Source organism: Pezoporus wallicus, unplaced genomic scaffold (genome assembly GCF_028554395.1).
Source record: "Pezoporus wallicus isolate ANWC-B61680 ecotype Strahan unplaced genomic scaffold, APGP_CSIRO_Pwel_v1 contig_13480, whole genome shotgun sequence".
Lineage (NCBI taxonomy): Eukaryota > Metazoa > Chordata > Aves > Psittaciformes > Psittacidae > Pezoporus > Pezoporus wallicus.
In genome coordinates this window covers 953,664-971,060 of record NW_026641917.1, presented here as the reverse complement: position 1 = coordinate 971,060, position 17,397 = coordinate 953,664, and the positions used below count along the sequence as shown (strand labels likewise).

The window sequence follows — 17,397 nt, the reverse complement described above, 5'->3', positions numbered from 1 at the left end:
TGCCCAGAGTGTGCACAGTGCCACGCTCTGCCTGCGCAGCTCCCCACTGTGAGTCCATGAAGCAGCAGCCCTGAAGGCTGGAGGTTTGCTGCCGGGGAGCTTGTGGTCCATCCTCCACGCACAGTGAGGTCCATGCTTTGCAAACCTCATACCGGGTTAGAGATTAGGGCTCCTGGGGCATGTGTACAAGTTGTGCGTCAGAATATGTGATGCACAGGGATCTTTTTCTCCCTGTGTTAGCAGGAAGACTGTTCAAAATAGAAGAAATCAATTAAGGACTGCATGTGGCTTTAAACAGAGAGGTGGGAGCAGGTGGGGGGGGGTCCCGGGCTGGGGAGCAAGCAGAGGGCACCAGTGCCTTGTGACAGTGCCCAGCAAGCAGGGAAGGGTAAGAGTGATCTATCACCAACTGGGAGTCTCAAGTGAGATTTCTTTTGAAAGAAGCAGCGGGCTCTGATGAGAACAAGAGACTGAGCAGGTAATGGAGGAGATGGTTGGGAGCTCCAGCTCAAGCCCTGCTGCAGGATGACTCAGTCCTTAGCAGAAGAGCAGGGGTAGGAGCCAGCTTCCTACCCCCAGGAGTGGTTGAGCTTTTAGCACATCTGCAGCTACTGCTCGGTAATGAAGTGAATTGTTGCTTTGATGATGACAGCACTTACCTCTGCCCCGGCAGCTGAGAGATGCTTTGGGTAAAAGTCTGAGCTAGCTGGGAACAGCGAGCTGCTGGTAACGTGGGCCCCTTGGCCACTCTGTCAGGGTTCCTTTCTTTCTCCCTGGCCCTGCTTATCAAAGGGTTAACCTTTTCTGTGTCAGGATACATCATTTAGTGGGACAGATGCCTGTCCCTCTGCAACCCGTGTTGGCTGGCTCCTTCTATGATGTACTTCATAACCTCTTTCTTTCTTACAAAGAGGTTATCCTCATTTTCCCCCGCCACAAAGTCTTGAACAGAGGTGTTTCAAATGATGGCCCAGCCAACGCTGTCTCTGTAAGGTTCCTGCCGTTTTGTCCTGCTTTTTCGTCTTGTGCTGGGAGGCAGCTGGTGGCACAAGAGCTTGCTTGGGAAGCTCGTTCCTGGGCCCCAGGCTGACAGCTCTGCATGCTTAAAAATAGGGTTCAAATCCTCTCCTGGGTACAAGAACCATGCAAGAATTTTATAGAGCTTTTTAGGGGGGCGAGGACGAGGATATTTGAGACCTGGAGCCAGGATGGAGACACAAAAAGTCCTCTGCACCTGCTGGAATAGTCCTCCAGTTTGCTGCTGGGGTGTGACGGGTGCCTGATAGCCTGAGAAATGCCATTGCTCTTACTTGATCCTGGCGTGTGCAGTGATTTGAAATGAAATGTGCTGTGCCAGGCAGAAAACGTCCCTGCTGGAAGATGGAGTCCAGGCAAGGGGTAGTTTATCTGCCCCTTCATGTGCAAGGGCATCACTGGTTACCAGTTGCACCCACTCAGGATAAGTAACTAATGTTGCCCTTAAGATCTATATGATATTCCTCTGCAAATAAAGCCTTGCAGCCTGCATGAGGCTGTTCACATGGATCCAAGCGCTGCAAAGCAGTAACTAGATCTCCCAAAGCTGTCGCAGCAGGTACGTAATGTTCCCCTTCTCTCTATGGAGAAGTGGATTGAGCAGCCTGGACTGTTGCAGGAGGTGGCAGAAGGCAGGCTTAGATGCCAGCTCTCCTGACTCAGCTGTAACTTGGCAGGTTTGGGAATACTTCAAAGGGACTCTATGAAGGGATTAATCCCTGAGTTTAGTGACTGTGGATTTCCAGGGCTCTGTATAATCTGACAGATGAAGATATCTGCAGTGGCTCTTGAGCTCCTGGAGCTCCCAAGTGCAAGCTTTGGGCCATGCTGCTGTATCCACAGCACCTTTCTAAGAGCGAGTCCAGGTGGAGGGCAGGAGTGCTGGTGTGCCGTATCTCTTAGAGCACTCCTGTAGCAGAGGGATCCTGCACCCACCCCAGTGATGGCACCTCAGCAGGGAAGAAGGCAGGGTCAGCATGAGTGAAGATGGGAGGTGACTAAGGAGAAGAAATTTCTAGGGGAGGAGGAGAAGAACACTTTGCAGGTCCTCACCCACAGCCAGATCGCTCTCAGTTCGCTGAGAGCACAAGGAGGGAGGTCCCTTAGCACAGGCTGATGTGGGGAGAAGGGCTGGCTGTGCAGGGCAGTGGCTGGTGGGCAGCCCAGGCTCTGGGCTGTGTCCCAGCGAGCCTCCTCCAGGTGGGACCAGCCATGGTGGTGCTCCTTGGCTGCTCTAAGATCCTTCCTTCTCTCCTCCAGGCTCTCCATCAGCTGTATTACGACCCAAACATCGAGAACAAGAACTTGGCTCAGAAATGGCTGATGCAGGCGCAGGTGTCCCCGCAGGCATGGCACTTCAGCTGGCTGCTTCTCAACATGGACAAGGTGCCTGAGATCCAGTACTTTGGTGCCAGCGCTCTCCACATTAAAATCTCCCGTTACTGGAACGACATCCCAGCTGACCAGTATGAGACCCTCAAATCACAGCTCTTCACCCACATCACCCGCTTCGCCAGCGGCTCCAAGATCGTGCTGACCCGGCTCTGCGTGGCACTGGCCTCCCTGGCGCTCAGCATGATGCCGGAGGCTTGGCCCTGCGCCGTGGCAGACATGGTGCGCATGTTCCAGGCGGAGGACTCCAACGTGGATGGGCGAGCGCGGTGCCTGGCGCTGCTGGAGCTGCTGACCGTGCTGCCCGAGGAGTTTCAGACCAGCCGCCTGCCGCAGTACCGCAAGGGCCAGGTACGCAGCGTCCTGGCACAGGAGTGCGGCTCCGTCTTCCCTTTGCTAGAGCAGCTGCTGCAGCAGCGGGACTCCCCTGGTTTTATCAAGCAGAAGGTGTTGAAGTGCTTCTCCAGCTGGGTGCAGCTGGAGATTCCATTGATGGACTGCGAGAACCTGATCCAAGCAGCTTTCACCTCCCTGCAGGACCCGGAGCTCTTTGACACAGCAGTGGAGGCTGTTGTCAATGCCATTTCCCAACCTGATGCCCAGAGGTAAGGGCAGCCTCTCCCACATGCTGTGGGCTGGTGGTCTACAAGGGAATGGGGTGGGAAAGAAAGAATTCAGGATTCTTTTTAGCTGCTGTTTGTCCTGGAGGTGATGATGGTAGGGCTTGGGAGATGTTAAAAGCAGCCAGCAGCTACTGGTTTCACAGGGTTGGTCCTGGAAGCCTTTGCACCATGGCTGATCTGTGGGGAGTATGTAGTCTTGGGTCCCCACAGTCCATCCCCACCCTCCTCCTCTCAAGCAGATGAGGATATTCCCTTTTGGCTCCTTGTGGTCAGATCTGCAGCACCCGACCAGATACCAGCTGCCTGGCTCCTGCCAGTGGGAGTTTAGAGACCCTCCTCTGCTCATGCTGCTGGTCCAGCCAAGGAGCTGATTCGATGCAGAGATAATAAAACCAGACCTGACGGTTTTCTCCCTCCTCCTCCTGACTCCAGCAGCTCATGCAAGCCAAGGACTCATCCTTTGTTTATGGCTGCGGCTGCCCCTGGAGCAGCTGAGCTGGAGCAGGTCCTGCTGGGGCTGCGCTGTGGGGCTCTGAGTTCCTCTGCTTGGCTGCGTTGTCCAAGCTGCTGTCAGCTCTTGGGACCAATGCCCTCAGAAGGGAAAGTACATCTCCTCCAGTTCCCGTGGCCACATCCCCTCCTGGCTGCTTAGCAACCCTCCAAGAGGAGGGTTTCCTTGAAGGCTGAGCTGAGCTGCTGCCGCTGTGCATCACTGCGCATCGTGCAGGCTCCGACCCTCTGCAGCGGTGCAGATGCTGCTGCGGTTGTGAGCCCTGGTCCTCGCCTTGGCTTCAGGGCAGGGGCAGCTGGCGCAGTCCATGGCTTGAGGGCAGTCTGGGGTCATCCTTTTCCATGACAAAGGGGTTGCATCTGCAAGTCCCGCTGCACAATGAGACCCAGTAGGGTTTTGATGTGGTGTTGGGTGTGGGAGGGGTTGCCTCATTTGCGTCTTCATTCAGAAGATGACCACAAGCACCTTTCCTCGTACCTGCCAAAGGCTGTGGGCTAGCCCAAACCCTTGTAGCAGGATTGGTGCAGAAAATGAGAAGGTGAAAATGACTTGCAGTTCCGAAATGTTGGATTCTGTTTTCCTCCTTTCCATTTCCCTTTAGTCTCAGAAGTCTGTTGGCTGTGATTCCACACCTGTGTGCAGGAGCCTGGCCCTGCAGCACTGTTCTTCAGTTGCATTAAAAGCCTGAGCTTTCTGTGAGCTTTCAAAGTGAGTTTTGGTGGGAAGTGTGGCTGAGAACGGGTTACTTCTCTCTGCTCTTGTGCTGACCCTGCCACACAGTTTCTGGCCTTGTCCAGTCCTGCCACACTGGCTGCTACTTTACGGCATTACCAGCACTTGCTCTCCATCCTGCTCCCTGGAGGCATCATTGGCTGTGGCAGAGAACCCTGGTGTCCAAAGGCATGCAGGCAATGGCCAGGACAGGGCGGGAAGGCAGCCTGAAAGGCTGCCCAGTGTGTGAGCCTGGCACAGCCCCCACTCCAGGGTGTGGGGACAGCGGTAGCATTGTCACAGTGATGCCCTGCCAGGCAGTGTGTGGTGTCAGCTGCTCCGGGAAGGAGCAGGACAGTGCTCGGTACTGGGATCCGGGGTGGCTTCAGGAGCTGGGTAGCTCACAGAGCCACCACTTCCCAGCCCCAGTGGGCTTTCTTCCCCTTTGTTCCTTGTGTCCTCCATCCCACATCCCTCCTCCCGGTTCCTCTGGTGCCAGCTGTCCCGCCCCTCTGGCTTTGTTGTTTAGCCATGGAGGATCCAGCTCTTCCTGGAGCCCCCAGGGAATCTCCTGACCTTTCTTGTCTCATCTTAACAGTGTGGGAGGTCCCTGCTGCTTTTCTGCTGCTTTCTTCCTCCTGTCTCTCACCTTTGTTTCCGCAGTGGCTTGTCTCCCTGCTGCCCTTAGCTGCAGGCTCAGAGCATCCTTGACACTGAGCTGATGACATCGTCCTCTCCTTACCTTTGTAGGGCATCGCACATGTGACAGTTGGGTCTCGGGGCTGCCCACTTTCCCATGGCTAGGTAACCTGTGGGTCATCTTCCAAGGGTAGCACCGCTTTGCGTGGCATCCCTCATGCTGCAGCTCCTTACTGGCTGCCACCCATGACTAGATGGAGAAGGGCAGGTGGGACCTCATGGGCTAGGATCACCTAGCCATGGCACTGCCTCATGCTTGGATAAGTCAGTTGTGCCAGCATCTTCCATTTCCCTTCCTGCGAGGATCAGTGGGTGGCTTTCCTGCCTCTGAGGTGTTACTAGAGATGATGCAGCAGAGATTCATAGGTGCAAAGCGTTTGATCTCCTTACCTTCTAGGAGGGTAGGAGCCCATAGCACCCAGAGGAGGGGATGCCCCAGGCGTTGCTGGATTCTGGATGATGTTCCTCTATTAGGATATGGCATTCCTGGGAAGAAACCTCAGAGGCTTGGCAACTGGAGCCCCTCTGAGCACACCTCCACTGTCACAAAGCTGCTGAGGCACAAGACAGCAGGAACGGAGATATTGCTGCATCTTCTTTGCAGAGGAGGCTTGGGCTGGATTTTCAGTCTCGCTTGAGGATTATCCCCCCAGCTAAGCGGGTCAGAGAGCTCGGTGGCACGTGCTGCAGCAGGAGAGCTGGCACGTGGCGCATGGCCATGCTCTGCAGCCCAACGGGTAGTGCTGGAGCAGGGAGAGGGACCTCCATGTGATGTGTGCCGGCAGTGGGGGTTATGGAACACAGGCATCAGGCAGTGAGCTGCCCCTCTGAAAGCAGTAGAGTATTGCTGCAGTGGTGGAGCTGGCAGGATCACTGACATCTGGGTGGGATTGCTTAGTGCTCAGCCATCCCTTCCTGGTGCTGGTGCTCAATCCCTGAAGAAGAATTTCACTGGGAAAGTTTTCCAAGAGCTTCATTAGAAACAGTGTTTTAGTAACATCAGGTTTTCTCATCAGGACACGGCTCAGATTTTGGATCAGGAAGGATGAGATTGTCCCATATAAGCTGTACATATCTCCCTTCTGCAGGTTGTCCTTCACACTGTGATGTGGTCTGGGGAGGGTTGTGGGGAGAGCAGAAGGAGATGCTGGTCTCACCAGGGGAGCTACAGCGGCTTTCAGAAGGGACTGGACCAACTCATGGAAGCAAAATTTGCTCAGGTGCTAAATACCAGGATATTGCTCAGATTCTTGCTCAGGAAGGCTAAGACAGATCACTGGAGGGAAATACACGGGGAAGCATCACCTTATGGCTGCCACGTTCATACACTCACAGGCATTCCCAGACTTTGGCTGCTGGAGGCAGGCTGCTCAGCTGGGCATTCATGGTTGGTCTTGTCCTCTCCTGCCCAGTGCTGGGGTACTTGAGGTGGGAAGCAGGGGCAAGCTCATCACTTGGAGCTGGGAAGCAGCACTGGGGTGGCCTGGGACTCCGTGCTCCGGGGTGCGGAGGAGACTAGCTCAGCTTTAGCTGGTCATGGCTCTTGGGATGCTGGTTAAAACAACTTATCTAGAGCAAGAATGGCCCTCCTTGCTGGGGCCCTTTCATCCAAGTTGCCTTTACATCTGCACAGGCAGTGAGCAGAGCAAAGTGGTGCTCGGGAGGCAGGGTTCACCCAGGCTTTTCTACAAGTCTGCATTAACATGGGATGAGTTGCAGCAAGGAAGCAAATCCAGTTGGTTCTCCCTGTTGGCTGTGCAGGGTGTCCAGAGGACCAGCTCAGGTCCAGGCATCTGCACTGTGAATGTGTCAAGGTGGCAGCAGAAGCAGGATGCTTGTAATAAACTCCTAAAGTTGTGAGAGCATCTCTGGGGTACTGTGAGCCCAGTGCTGTGGAGGAAGGGTGGCTTTTCTCTACACCAGAGCGGTCGCGGGTCCCCTGTACCTTTTTGTCTGGGCACTGCCCTGTCTCCCTTGTGCCAGCCCTGACTGCAGCATTGGTTCCCAGGGAGAGAAGCTGATGAATTTCCCAACTCTTCATCATCACATTGCTCCCACGGTGCCACATGCATCACTCAGGGGGCGTCAGAGGCTCGAAAGTGGCTTACACAAAAATTCCTGTCCCCATGACCAGTGATTTCATCTGGGGGAGAGGGGCGAGGGGGCGACCCCTGCCAGCACACAGCGGGGACACAGAGGGGCAGCCACCAAGACACCTTGTTCCCTCTGTCTTCTGTTGGCCCAGACCTAAAAGCTGCCACCACCAGCACAACTCTCTCCCTGCACCAATGGTTTTGTTCTGCCCTAAAGTAGCCATAGCAGGAGGATGGAGCAGCTCTGCCACTCCAGGACGGATGTGTGGCTGTCCTGATGTCAGCAGTCGCATCCCTTCCTCATGGTGGAAGCACAGGGGAGCTGGCATCACGTGTGCCTCCCGCTCCAAGTATCCTCAGCCCTGCACCTGCGTGTGGTGGGTCAGGCGGGGAGTGCACAGAATAGCTGCATCTCCGGATAACACGCCTCGGCGGGCAGGGAAATGGCAGGCTGCGCATCAGCCTCCAGCACAGCCTCTCTCCGGGGGCCCTGGGCTGCGTTTCACCTTGGCTGCCTCCTTCTCGTTGCCTTGGTTACCATCACTTACAGGCAGCGGTGCAGAGGGGAGGCTGATGTGCGTGATGCGATGTGGGAGAGCTGTGCTGTGCTGAGCTGTGGCAGCCTGGGAGGCTGGGGGGCCAGGGGGATGTGTCAGGGACCAGCATCTTCCTGCGCTAGGAGTCCCTAAGGGTGGCTGCCCCCTTCTTCCCAGAGAGCACAAGCTGGATGTGTCCATGCCTGCCTTCACGCAGAGCTGAGAAGAGCGGTGAAAAGAGCCCACAGGTCTGCCCTCCCCACCCTTCTGCTCACTACTGCTTTGATGCTGCCATGTGCAGGCACAGCTCGCTTGGAGCTAGTTATGGCAGTGACCAGTTAGTGCGGGCTGGATGCTGGTGCAAATTCCCCACTGCATTGCAGTGCCTCTGCCCTCCCAAACCTACTGAGCTGATGGCCACTGGGTCAGCCCTTCTCTTGCAGAGGCTCTGCTGCAGGGGTGCCTGGGGCTTCAAATTTTGTCCCGGTGCCACAGGCTGGAAGTAGAGTCCCTGTAAATAGTAAAGGCTCCTGGATGCATCCCATTGCATACAGCAGCCTTCCAGTAAGGAAAGCTCCCAGGAGCCCTGGGAGAGCATCCGGAAGGATGGATGCCCTGGCAGCTAGTGCTGGTGAGGCAATGCCCAGCACTGATTCAGGCTGTGCTTGCAGGTATGTGAATACCCTTCTCAAGCTCATCCCGCCTGTGCTGGGGCTCCAAGAGCAGCTGCGCCAGGCGGTCCAGAGCGGGGACATGGAGACGTCACATGGGATCTGCCGCATCGCTGTGGCTTTGGGGGAGAACCACTCCCGGTGAGTGCTGGGGATGGTCCCCAGGAGAGGGGAATGAGCTTGGAGCAGCACCGCTGTCCTGCACGTGCTGCTTGTGCAGGGCCTGTCCTGCGCCAGTGGTGTGGCAGGGCAGAGGAGCTGTGCTCACAGCAGTTGTGACACCCTGACTGTGCTCTCTGCTCCTCAGGGCACTCCTGGACCAGGTGGAGCACTGGCAGAGTTTCCTGGCCCTGGTCAACATGATCATGTTCTGCACTGGCATCCCTGGGCACTACCCTGTCAATGAAACCACCAGCTCCTTGACACTCACCTTCTGGTACACGCTGCAGGTCAGTGGCCATCATGGGTCGGTCCTACTCTCCAGTCAGGACTCAAGGTACCAATGCACAGGACTGGGATCTGGCCTGGTTGCATTTGATTCCAAGGGATTTCCGATGCCGCTGCTCCTCACCCGGCACTCACAGTCACCGCAGGGCACTTACCTCGGAAATGCTGGTCCTGTGGCTTGCGTTTTTCCACCCCCGGTCTTCCTTGGAAGTGTGAGCCAGGCTTTAAGGGCCTCATTAACATAACTAATTAAAACTTCATGCTGATTTCTTTTCCAGCAGCAGAGCTGGTTGTTTAGCTCCTTGCTGTGTGCCCGCAAGGTAGAAGAGCATGTGCTGGCTCACTGCAAGCTAGACCTTGCTGCCAGGCTGGTGGTGTGGTCTATTGGAGGAGGAAAGAGGGCTGGGGGCTGCTAGTGACTGCCCAGCATGGGTCCCTCTCCCAGGGCCAGTGTTCCCTGTACCGGCAAAGCAGCCTTGCCACGTCGTGCTCTATTTTTAGCCCCTGTTCATCCCCCCAGCTCTATTCCTCTGCAATGTGATGCAGAGTGGCTGAGCATGGGCAGGGAGGGGAGTGATGTGGGAGCTGTGTGTGGCCAAGGCTCCCACCTCTTTTTGCTGCTTCTCTGGGTAGGCTGAGGATATGGGTACAGGCAGGAGAGCGCTGTGCTCAGGCACCCATCCCAGCCTGCCTTGCAGGGGGATTCAAGGCATGTGTGCTCCTGATGCAGGCTTGCTCCTGCAGCTAGAACATGGCAGGGCAGTGCCACCCTGCTGTAACCCTGCTCTCCTCAAACATCCAAGGGTCCTCCCAGTTGCTGGTGCTTCTTGCATCCAGATGGTGCTGGTGCCTCAGAAGGAGTCGGCATCAGGTGGATCTTGGGGAGCTGAAAATGCAACCTCCAGGGCATGATAGGTCCCACCAGCCCTGAGAGGTGTTCCCAAGTCCCCTTTGCAGCAGGCATGCCAGCTCCTTTCTCTTTGCCCTGCACAACCTGATGTATTCCTCCTCCTGCTACCAGGATGACATCCTCTCCTTTGAGCCAGACAAGCAGGCGGTGTACCAGCAGGTCTACAGGCCTGTCTACTTCCAGCTGGTGGATGTGCTGCTGCACAAAGCCCAGTTCCCCTCCGATGAGGAGTATGGCTTCTGGTCTTCGGATGAGAAGGAGCAGTTTCGGATATACAGGTACAGTTGGGAGGCTTGGGTTTGCTTGTCAGGCAGGCAAGGATGCACGCATTGTCCTGCCACCCTGGAGACTGCTGTGTGGAGACCCAAGGAGGGACAAAGAGGAGATTCCTTCCACCAAGAGCTGTTTTGGCTATGGTGGTGATAAGGAAATGAGCTGGTATTTTGGCATGGCACCAGTTGCCCTCCTGAGGACGCCCTGGGAGCACCCTGTGATGGGCTGGGGCAGTGTGCTTGTGCAGGCAGTGCCTGTGCTCTGCCTGACAGTGGGAGGGGAAGTCATGTGTTCATGCATGGAGCTCTCTGCAGGGGATGGGGACAGCATTTGGAGACCCCCCCATGTTCTCTGCAGGGTGGACATCTCTGACACACTGATGTATGTGTATGAGATGCTGGGTGCTGAGCTCCTGAGCAGCCTCTATGACAAACTGGGACGTCTCCTGACCAACACAGAGCAGCCATCCACGTGGCAGGTGAGTGAGGGGTCCCAGGCACCAGGCTGATGGCTGCCAGCCCCTTGGGGACCTATCCTTGCCATGGGACATTGAGAGCAAAGGGACATGATGGAGGCAAGGAGCATGACCCCCTTGCCAGCACACATGCAGGCTTTCTGGGATCTGCTGGGGAGAGGAACAGGTCTTCTGCATCCCTGCCCTTAGCGCTGCCCAGGGACCAGCCGCCTGGGAAGTCTGAGCTAGTTCCTGGAGCTAGGGCTGGTGTTGGCATCAAGGGTCAGTGCATGGCTCTGATGGTGCCTCTCCCACCCTGGCAGCACACGGAGGCTTTGCTCTACGGCTTCCAGTCCATCGCTGAGACGATCGATGTGAACTACTCCGATGTGGTGCCAGGGCTGATTGGCCTCATTCCCCGCATCAGCATCAGCAACGTGCAGCTTGCCGACACCGTCATGTTCACTATCGGTAAGGCCCTTGTTCACACACAGGGTGGGGAGGGGGAGCCTCTCTGAGGCCATTTCTGCTCAGCAATAACAGTAGTGAAAAGCAAAGCTGAGCATCCCAGGGTGCGGGAGCAGGAGCCCGCAACGCAGTCGTGCGGGCTGATCCCATCTGTGTGTGCAGGGGCTCTGTCGGAGTGGCTGGCTGATCACCCCGTCATGATTAACAACGTGCTGCCACTGGTGCTCCAAGCCTTGGGCAACCCTGAGCTCTCCATCTCCAGCGTGTCCACGCTGAAGAAGATCTGTCGGGAATGCAAGTACGACCTGCCGCCCTATGCTGCCAACATTGTCGCCGTGTCACAGGTAGGAGCTGGGTGCAGATGGATGTGTGGTGGTGACCTGGGATGTGCACTGTGCATACCCTTTCCTCTGCAAGGATCAGGGCAGGGGGATGCCAAGCAGCAGCTCGGGGCATCTTGCTTGGTGTGAGGAACTTGTCTGTCCTGTTCCTAGGCCAACAGACCCAGGTGGCAGGCCCTGTGTCCTGCTGTGAAGGCAGAAATGATGGGCAGTGGCAGACACAACTGCCAGGGGGTCTACTGGGGTTGCACGTGGACATCTGTCCTTTGTTTGTCTTGTTGGGAACAGACTGGGCTGGTCCCTGCAGTGCTGGGTCAGCTTGTCCCAGGGTCCTTCTTGGCTCTCAAGATCTGGGGCAGATGGGCCTCAGAGTCATGAGGTGCTAGGAGGAGGGCTGGGCTTGGGTGAGCTGCCAGGGTGTGTGTAAGGGCAGAGAGGGGCTGGTGGAGGGCATGAGTGCTTTTAGAGCTTGGGGGGATGCTGTCAGCAGACTAATGAAGCCCTGGCTCCTTGAGCTGTCCTGCAGCAGCACCTGGCCAAGCCACAGGCTCCCTTTGCTGGGTGGGCTGGCTGAGGGAGAACTTACCAGGGGACAAGGATTTTGCTCTGTGCCTGTGGCACGTTCTGGGCAGTGCATGTCTCTTATCTGCCCACAGTGGTGTTGGTTATGTTGACCTCCTGCATCAGTCCTGCCTCCTGGCAGAGAAAGGGCTGTCTGTGGCACTCACCCTGCTCTTTCTCTCTCCCTTTTGGCAGGAGGTGTTGATGAAGCAGATTCACAAGGTAAGAGGGGCTGGCTCACACCTCTGGCTGCTTCTGCTTGCCCCTGCTGTGTACCCCATAGTCACACCTAGCTGAAGACATGAGGGGTGCCATCACAAGTTGGGCTAGCCCCAGAGAAGAGCTGAGCACTGCAGCCACAGTGTGTGGAGCCAGGAGTAACTGCTGGGCTCCCATTGCATGTGGGCTGGGGTCATGCTGGAGGATATATCTCCATAGAGAGAGAAGGCCCTGGGGGGAGGCTTAACTCTAGCAGTTCCCAGTCCCTGAAAGCCCAGTGATGCTGAGACAGCAGGCATGTCTTCAAGAGGAAAAAGAAGGGAGATAAGTGTGGGGACAGAGCCTACGCAGGCTATGCCTGTGACCAGACTGGGGTGGGATGCTTGACCTCAGAGGGGCCGAGACAGGATGGTATGCCAAGGAAGGGCAATCAGTGCCAGCGTGGAGATCCCTGGGCACCAACTGGTCTTTCAGTTGCTGGGAAGAGGCCAAGTGTGCTGGTGGCAGAGTGCCTGATCCGTGGGTTTGCCATGCTGGCAGGGAGCTGCTCCCCTCTCCTGCAGTGAGATGCAACAAGGGTGACCCAGATAGAGCAGCTCAGGAGCTGGAGCACACCAGGGTCCTGGCTGCTGCCTTAGCTAGTGTGCATGTTAGGTTGTACCTGAGACTGCAGGCTGGGCGGTGACCTGACCCATTGTGTCTCCTCTCTGTCCCAGACGAGTCAGTGCATGTGGCTGATGCAGGCTCTTGGTTTCCTGCTCTCTGCACTGCAAGTGGAAGAGATCCTGAAGAACCTGCACTCCCTGATCACCCCCTACATCCAGCAGCTGGAAAAGCTGGCTGATGAAACAGTAAGTGCCTGTGCACTGCCTCCGTGCAGAATTGGCTTCTCCTGCTGACTCTAGGGCTGTTGTGTTGAAGCAACACTCTTGAACATGGGCTCAAGAGCGGGCAGTGCAGGGAACTCCTCTCTGGCACTTTGCCTCTGCAGTCATGGTTTCTCAGGATCCTAAATGCATGACTATGATTAAGCAGCATGGTTTTTGGCTTTATTTTCCCTGGCAGCCCAATCCCTCCAACAAGCTGGCCATCATCCACATCCTGGGTCTGCTGTCCAACCTCTTCACCACCCTAGACATCAGCCACCATGATGATGACCACGAAAGCACTGAAGTCAAGAAACTTCCAGTGCAGCAAGGACCCAACCCAGTGAGTAGAGCTTGTTGCTTTTTGCCACAGCCTGGCTGAAGCCTTGCTATTCACTGCTGGTGCCAGGAGAGGGGGGTTAATGGGGAATGCAGTGTGTACCATGAAGAGGGTAGTGCCAATGCATTCACCTAAACCAGCTCCTTTAGCTCATCCCACCACTCCTGAGGTGGGCAGAGGTGACCTGCAGGGTCCCTCTTGGCTGGGTGCTGCACTGGAGGACAGCCTGGCACTGTGACCTGTTCCAGGCTGCTTCAGCAGGGAAGAAAGCTGTCCATTTTTGGAGAGGGGAGGAGGCAGTGGTCCCTGAAGGTTTGTGTCCAAGCCATGCTTAGTTTTGAATCTCCCCTTCCTGGTGCTGTGGGGACCAGGTCTCTTCAGTGCCTCTTGTTCTTTGCAGGTGGTGGTGGTTCTGCAGCAAGTCTTCCAGCTCATACAGAAGGTTCTCAGCAAGTGGATGAATGATGCCCAGGTGGTGGAGGTAACCAGGCTTCTCCTGGGTACTGCCTGCAGCTCTGCTACTCCTTGCTGCCCTGAACTGGGGACAGCAAAGGACAGACTCTGAGTGATGCCCTGTAACAGGGATGTCTTGCTTGGTTGTCCAGACCAGTGCTGTCACCAGCAGTGTGCAGCCATTCTAGTCTGTCTTGTGCTCTTATCAGCCCCACTCCTCCAGTTACAGGGGCCCTACCATGAGCAGGGAGATGGGGGTCTACCAAACCTGTGTTCCCTAAGAGGAGAGCTCTCCTCTGACCTGGACCTGTGTCTTCTGGTGTTTCTCTAGTCCTCTCAGTCCAGTAATGCCCATGTGCAGCATCGCACCATCCACATTCCCCTGGCCCTCAGGGAGACTTCCTGCTGCAGTAGGAAGGGTGTTTTCTGATCTCTGGGAGCATCCTGTGCTGTAAGGCAGGGCAGCAGTACCAGAGCAGGTCTGAGCCCTCTGCCTGGATGATCCCCATCCCCACTGCCAGCTCTTCCCTCCCCTGGGACCCATCCATCAAGCCCTGTCCCCCAGAAGAGGTCGCCCGATGCCCATTTCTCAGAGCAGCCCCCCTTCTCCCGCAGTCCGTCTGTGCCATCTTTGAGAAGTCCGTGAAGACCCTCCTGGATGATTTTGCCCCCATGGTGCCTCAGCTGTGTGAGATGCTGGGGCAGATGTACAGCACCATTCCCCAGGCCTCTGCCATCGACCTCACCCGGCAGGTACGGAGCCGAGCTCAGGGCTGGGGCTGCTGCTCCCCAGGGGGTTGGAGATGTACAAGGCTAACAGCAGCTTGAGTTCTTCTCTCTGTCTTGCAGCTGGTTCACATCTTTGCCCATGAGCCTGCCCACTTCCCTCCCATCAAGGCCCTCTTCTTGCTCGTTACCTCAGTCACGCTGACCCTCTTCCAGCAAGGTACGTAGGATCAACCCTTCTTCACGTTGGGGCTGTTGTCAGGCTGTTGCATGCATGGAGTCTGGAGGCGTCTTACCAGGAATGGCTGTTTTCACTCCTAGCTAAGCTAATGGGGCCATCTCTGTTTCTTGGATTCATCCCAACCCCTGGAAGGTGGGTACCTTCCCTGCAGGGCAGCAGAAGCAGGAAACCCCTGGGTGAGATGCTGTACTGCTGTGACAACCCTGCTTCTGCAGCAGGGCTGTGTGTCCCATGCTGCAGGGCTCGAGCTGGAGTTCCAGTCCCACTGGGCAGGGAGGCTGCGCTTCCCAGGAGATCCAGGGGCTCCTCCAGGAGCCAGTGCTGTTTGTAGTGGCCAGGAATCAAGCCCTTGCATGACCAGGAGGATGTGTGTGTGAACATCTGGGAAACGACCTCTTCAGAGTCACTGCTGTGATGCTGAGGATGCTGGTATCCTCCCCCAGGGCAGGGTCTCTCTTCAGCTCACTGCACACCCTACAAAAAGCAAATGGGGGTTAGGACAGGCCCCTCCGCACCATGGCTCCCCTCAGCCTCTTGGTGACGTGCCCTGGGACAGGGACAAATGTATGTTGGAGCTGCTGGCTCTGGTTCTTCAGCACCTCTGTATGCAGTCCCCAAGGGGTCTTGTCCTTTGCTGACAGCCGGATGCTGGGTGGGGTGATGCTGTCCCCCTGTACAAGGCTCAGAGCTCTGTAGGGAGGCTGGGGAGGTGTGAGTACCCCTGCTTCATCATCACACCATGGTCCGAGCAAACCCTACTGCACTGAGGTGTCACTGGGGTCAGTGGCAGGCAAGCTGGGCTTACCTGGAGATCAGGTCCCTGCTTGTGCCAGTGGTGTGTGGATGTGTCTGCACTGAAACCCTTTGGCTCGGTGCCTGGGGAGGCGGCGATGCCTCCGTGCAGGAGCAGGCATATCTGCAGGAGGAAAGGGAAGAGCACAGAGCCTGAGCTGTGCCAACGCTTGGATGCAAGCTTTGCTCGTGCAAGCGGCCATGCAGCTCACTCTGTGCCCAGGACTGTGTGCTCCCACCCACCCCATGGGTCCCATTGAGGGGGTGGCCAGGCCTGAGAAGGGTGAGCCCTTTCTGCTGAGCCCACGGGCAACAGGAGAAGGGGTAATGCCTGACCCCACGGGGTCCAAGACGTGTCTGTGCACAGTGGGATGCCAAGGTAGGGCAAGTGGTGCTGGCATGGAGATCTCTGGGCACTGAACTGCTCTCTCCCAGGAGGATGCTGGAGGACACGTCCAGGAGGATCCTGGACTCGGGGTCTTGGAGAACATCTGGGAACAGGGTGGGAGGGTGACTGTGCCAGGGGCTCCTGAGCAGCTAGTGCTGGTGACAAGCATGTGCACGCCTGAGCCCGGCTGGGCCTGTCAAGCGTTTGCTGAGGTGCTGTCGTTCACTTGCAGTTATCTTCCAGGACCAAACAGTGCTCTGAAGACACCCGCTCGGTCCCCCCAGTGCAAAAAGCTCTAATTCTCCTTGTGGAGATGGTGCCCAGCTAGCCCCTGCTCCTCCTTCTCTTCCTCCCCAAGGACACGAAGATCTCCTCCTTGGCTCTGCAGCACTCAGGTGCTAGCTGGAGGCCCTGGGGCTTCAGACCCTTTCCTTTGCAGTTTCTTTCTGTTCTTGGGTTCTCCAAGTTTCATGATTTTTTGTATGTTTTGTTTCTTTAACTTGCTTCAAGCTGCTCATGTTGCCCATCCCTTTCCCCACACACCCCTCCTCCCTTACACTCCTGTTTTCACTTGTAAATTCTTTCTGTATCACATAACTATATGATGTTGAGTTGCTGTTTGTATGATTTTTCTCTTAAGTTACATCTTTATTATATTTTAGGGCCCAGGGATCATCCTGATATTGTTGATTCATTTATGCAACTCCTGGCACAGGTGTGTTTTAGTTTCTTATTCATTCACTTTCTGTTCTCTCTCTTTCTCTTTTTAATTCGATTTAAACCTATTTTTAGCTTTCTGTTGACAACGTTTTTTTTTCCTTTTAGTTGAATATCGAGTTTCTCCATCTGTTTCCGTGGAAGTTGAAAACAAAACATTCTCCTTTAGTTCTGGGTCCGCACCATCCCCAGGGCAGTGCCCTCCTCTGCAGGGCAGCCTCCAGCTGCCACCCCCTTGCCTTGCCAAAGCCTATGCGGGGTGCTTGGGGCTGATGCCTTGGTTACCCTTTGGTGACAGACAAATTAGAGCATTAAGTGGATGTTTCCTGATCTATTTACCTGCCCTGTGATGGGTCCTTTGGAGTGGGGATGGGCTGAGCTGGCTGCTTTGCCCCTGATCCAGTGGGGAAGCCCATACTCATGGTAGCAGGCAGCTGCCAGGGTTTGGGTCTGAGCAATGTGGTTGTGATGGCATCTGAACCTGCCAGGGTGCCACACTGCCTCCCACCCCTGCAGCCTCTCGGGGTGCTGGCAGCTCCTGTGCTGCTGGCTTGGCGATGCGCAGGGATGGTTTGCATTGGTGTGGTGCGGGCTGGCTCATGGGGCTGGCACTCCTGTCACCAATGGTGTTGGTGGACAGGCAGGGCCACTGCTATGCTGTGTGTTGGGAGCAGCGGGAGCCCAGCGTGCTCCTCAGCCTGCTGCAGCACTTGGGAGAGAAGCCCTGATATCCTCGATGTACTCGGTGCCCCATCAGAGATGCTTCCCCTGGCACCTACCCAGAGGGTGTGTTGGTGGTGAGGAGGAGCCCCAGAGAGTCACTTTCTGCTTCATTTCTGTAATAGTGGGACCTCTAAATACATGGTCCCCCAATGGCTGTGCAGGAGCACCCACCCAGGCAGCTGCAGAGCTGTGGCCATCCTGCCCTTG

The 17,397-nt window shown here is 56.2% G+C and overlaps 1 protein-coding gene across 3 annotated transcripts in view; it reads left to right on the top strand.

The window, feature by feature from the left end:
* IPO13 (importin 13) overlaps nt 1-17,397 on the top strand; it is a 31,764-nt gene that overhangs the window by 6,930 nt on the left and 7,437 nt on the right. For 2 of the 3 annotated variants that reach the window (XM_057425842.1, XM_057425841.1), the window contains exons 2-15: nt 2,296-3,032; nt 8,272-8,412; nt 8,579-8,720; nt 9,740-9,906; nt 10,259-10,379; nt 10,679-10,826; nt 10,986-11,167; nt 11,921-11,947; nt 12,661-12,795; nt 13,010-13,153; nt 13,551-13,631; nt 14,219-14,356; nt 14,453-14,549; nt 16,413-16,465. In XM_057425842.1, coding sequence (XP_057281825.1) covers nt 2,296-3,032; nt 8,272-8,412; nt 8,579-8,720; nt 9,740-9,906; nt 10,259-10,379; nt 10,679-10,826; nt 10,986-11,167; nt 11,921-11,947; nt 12,661-12,795; nt 13,010-13,153; nt 13,551-13,631; nt 14,219-14,356; nt 14,453-14,549; nt 16,413-16,465 — 2,313 coding nt within the window. The remainder of the gene's footprint in view (nt 1-2,295; nt 3,033-8,271; nt 8,413-8,578; nt 8,721-9,739; nt 9,907-10,258; nt 10,380-10,678; nt 10,827-10,985; nt 11,168-11,920; nt 11,948-12,660; nt 12,796-13,009; nt 13,154-13,550; nt 13,632-14,218; nt 14,357-14,452; nt 14,550-16,412; nt 16,466-17,397) is intronic. The other variant, XR_008974457.1, reaches the window with a different exon arrangement.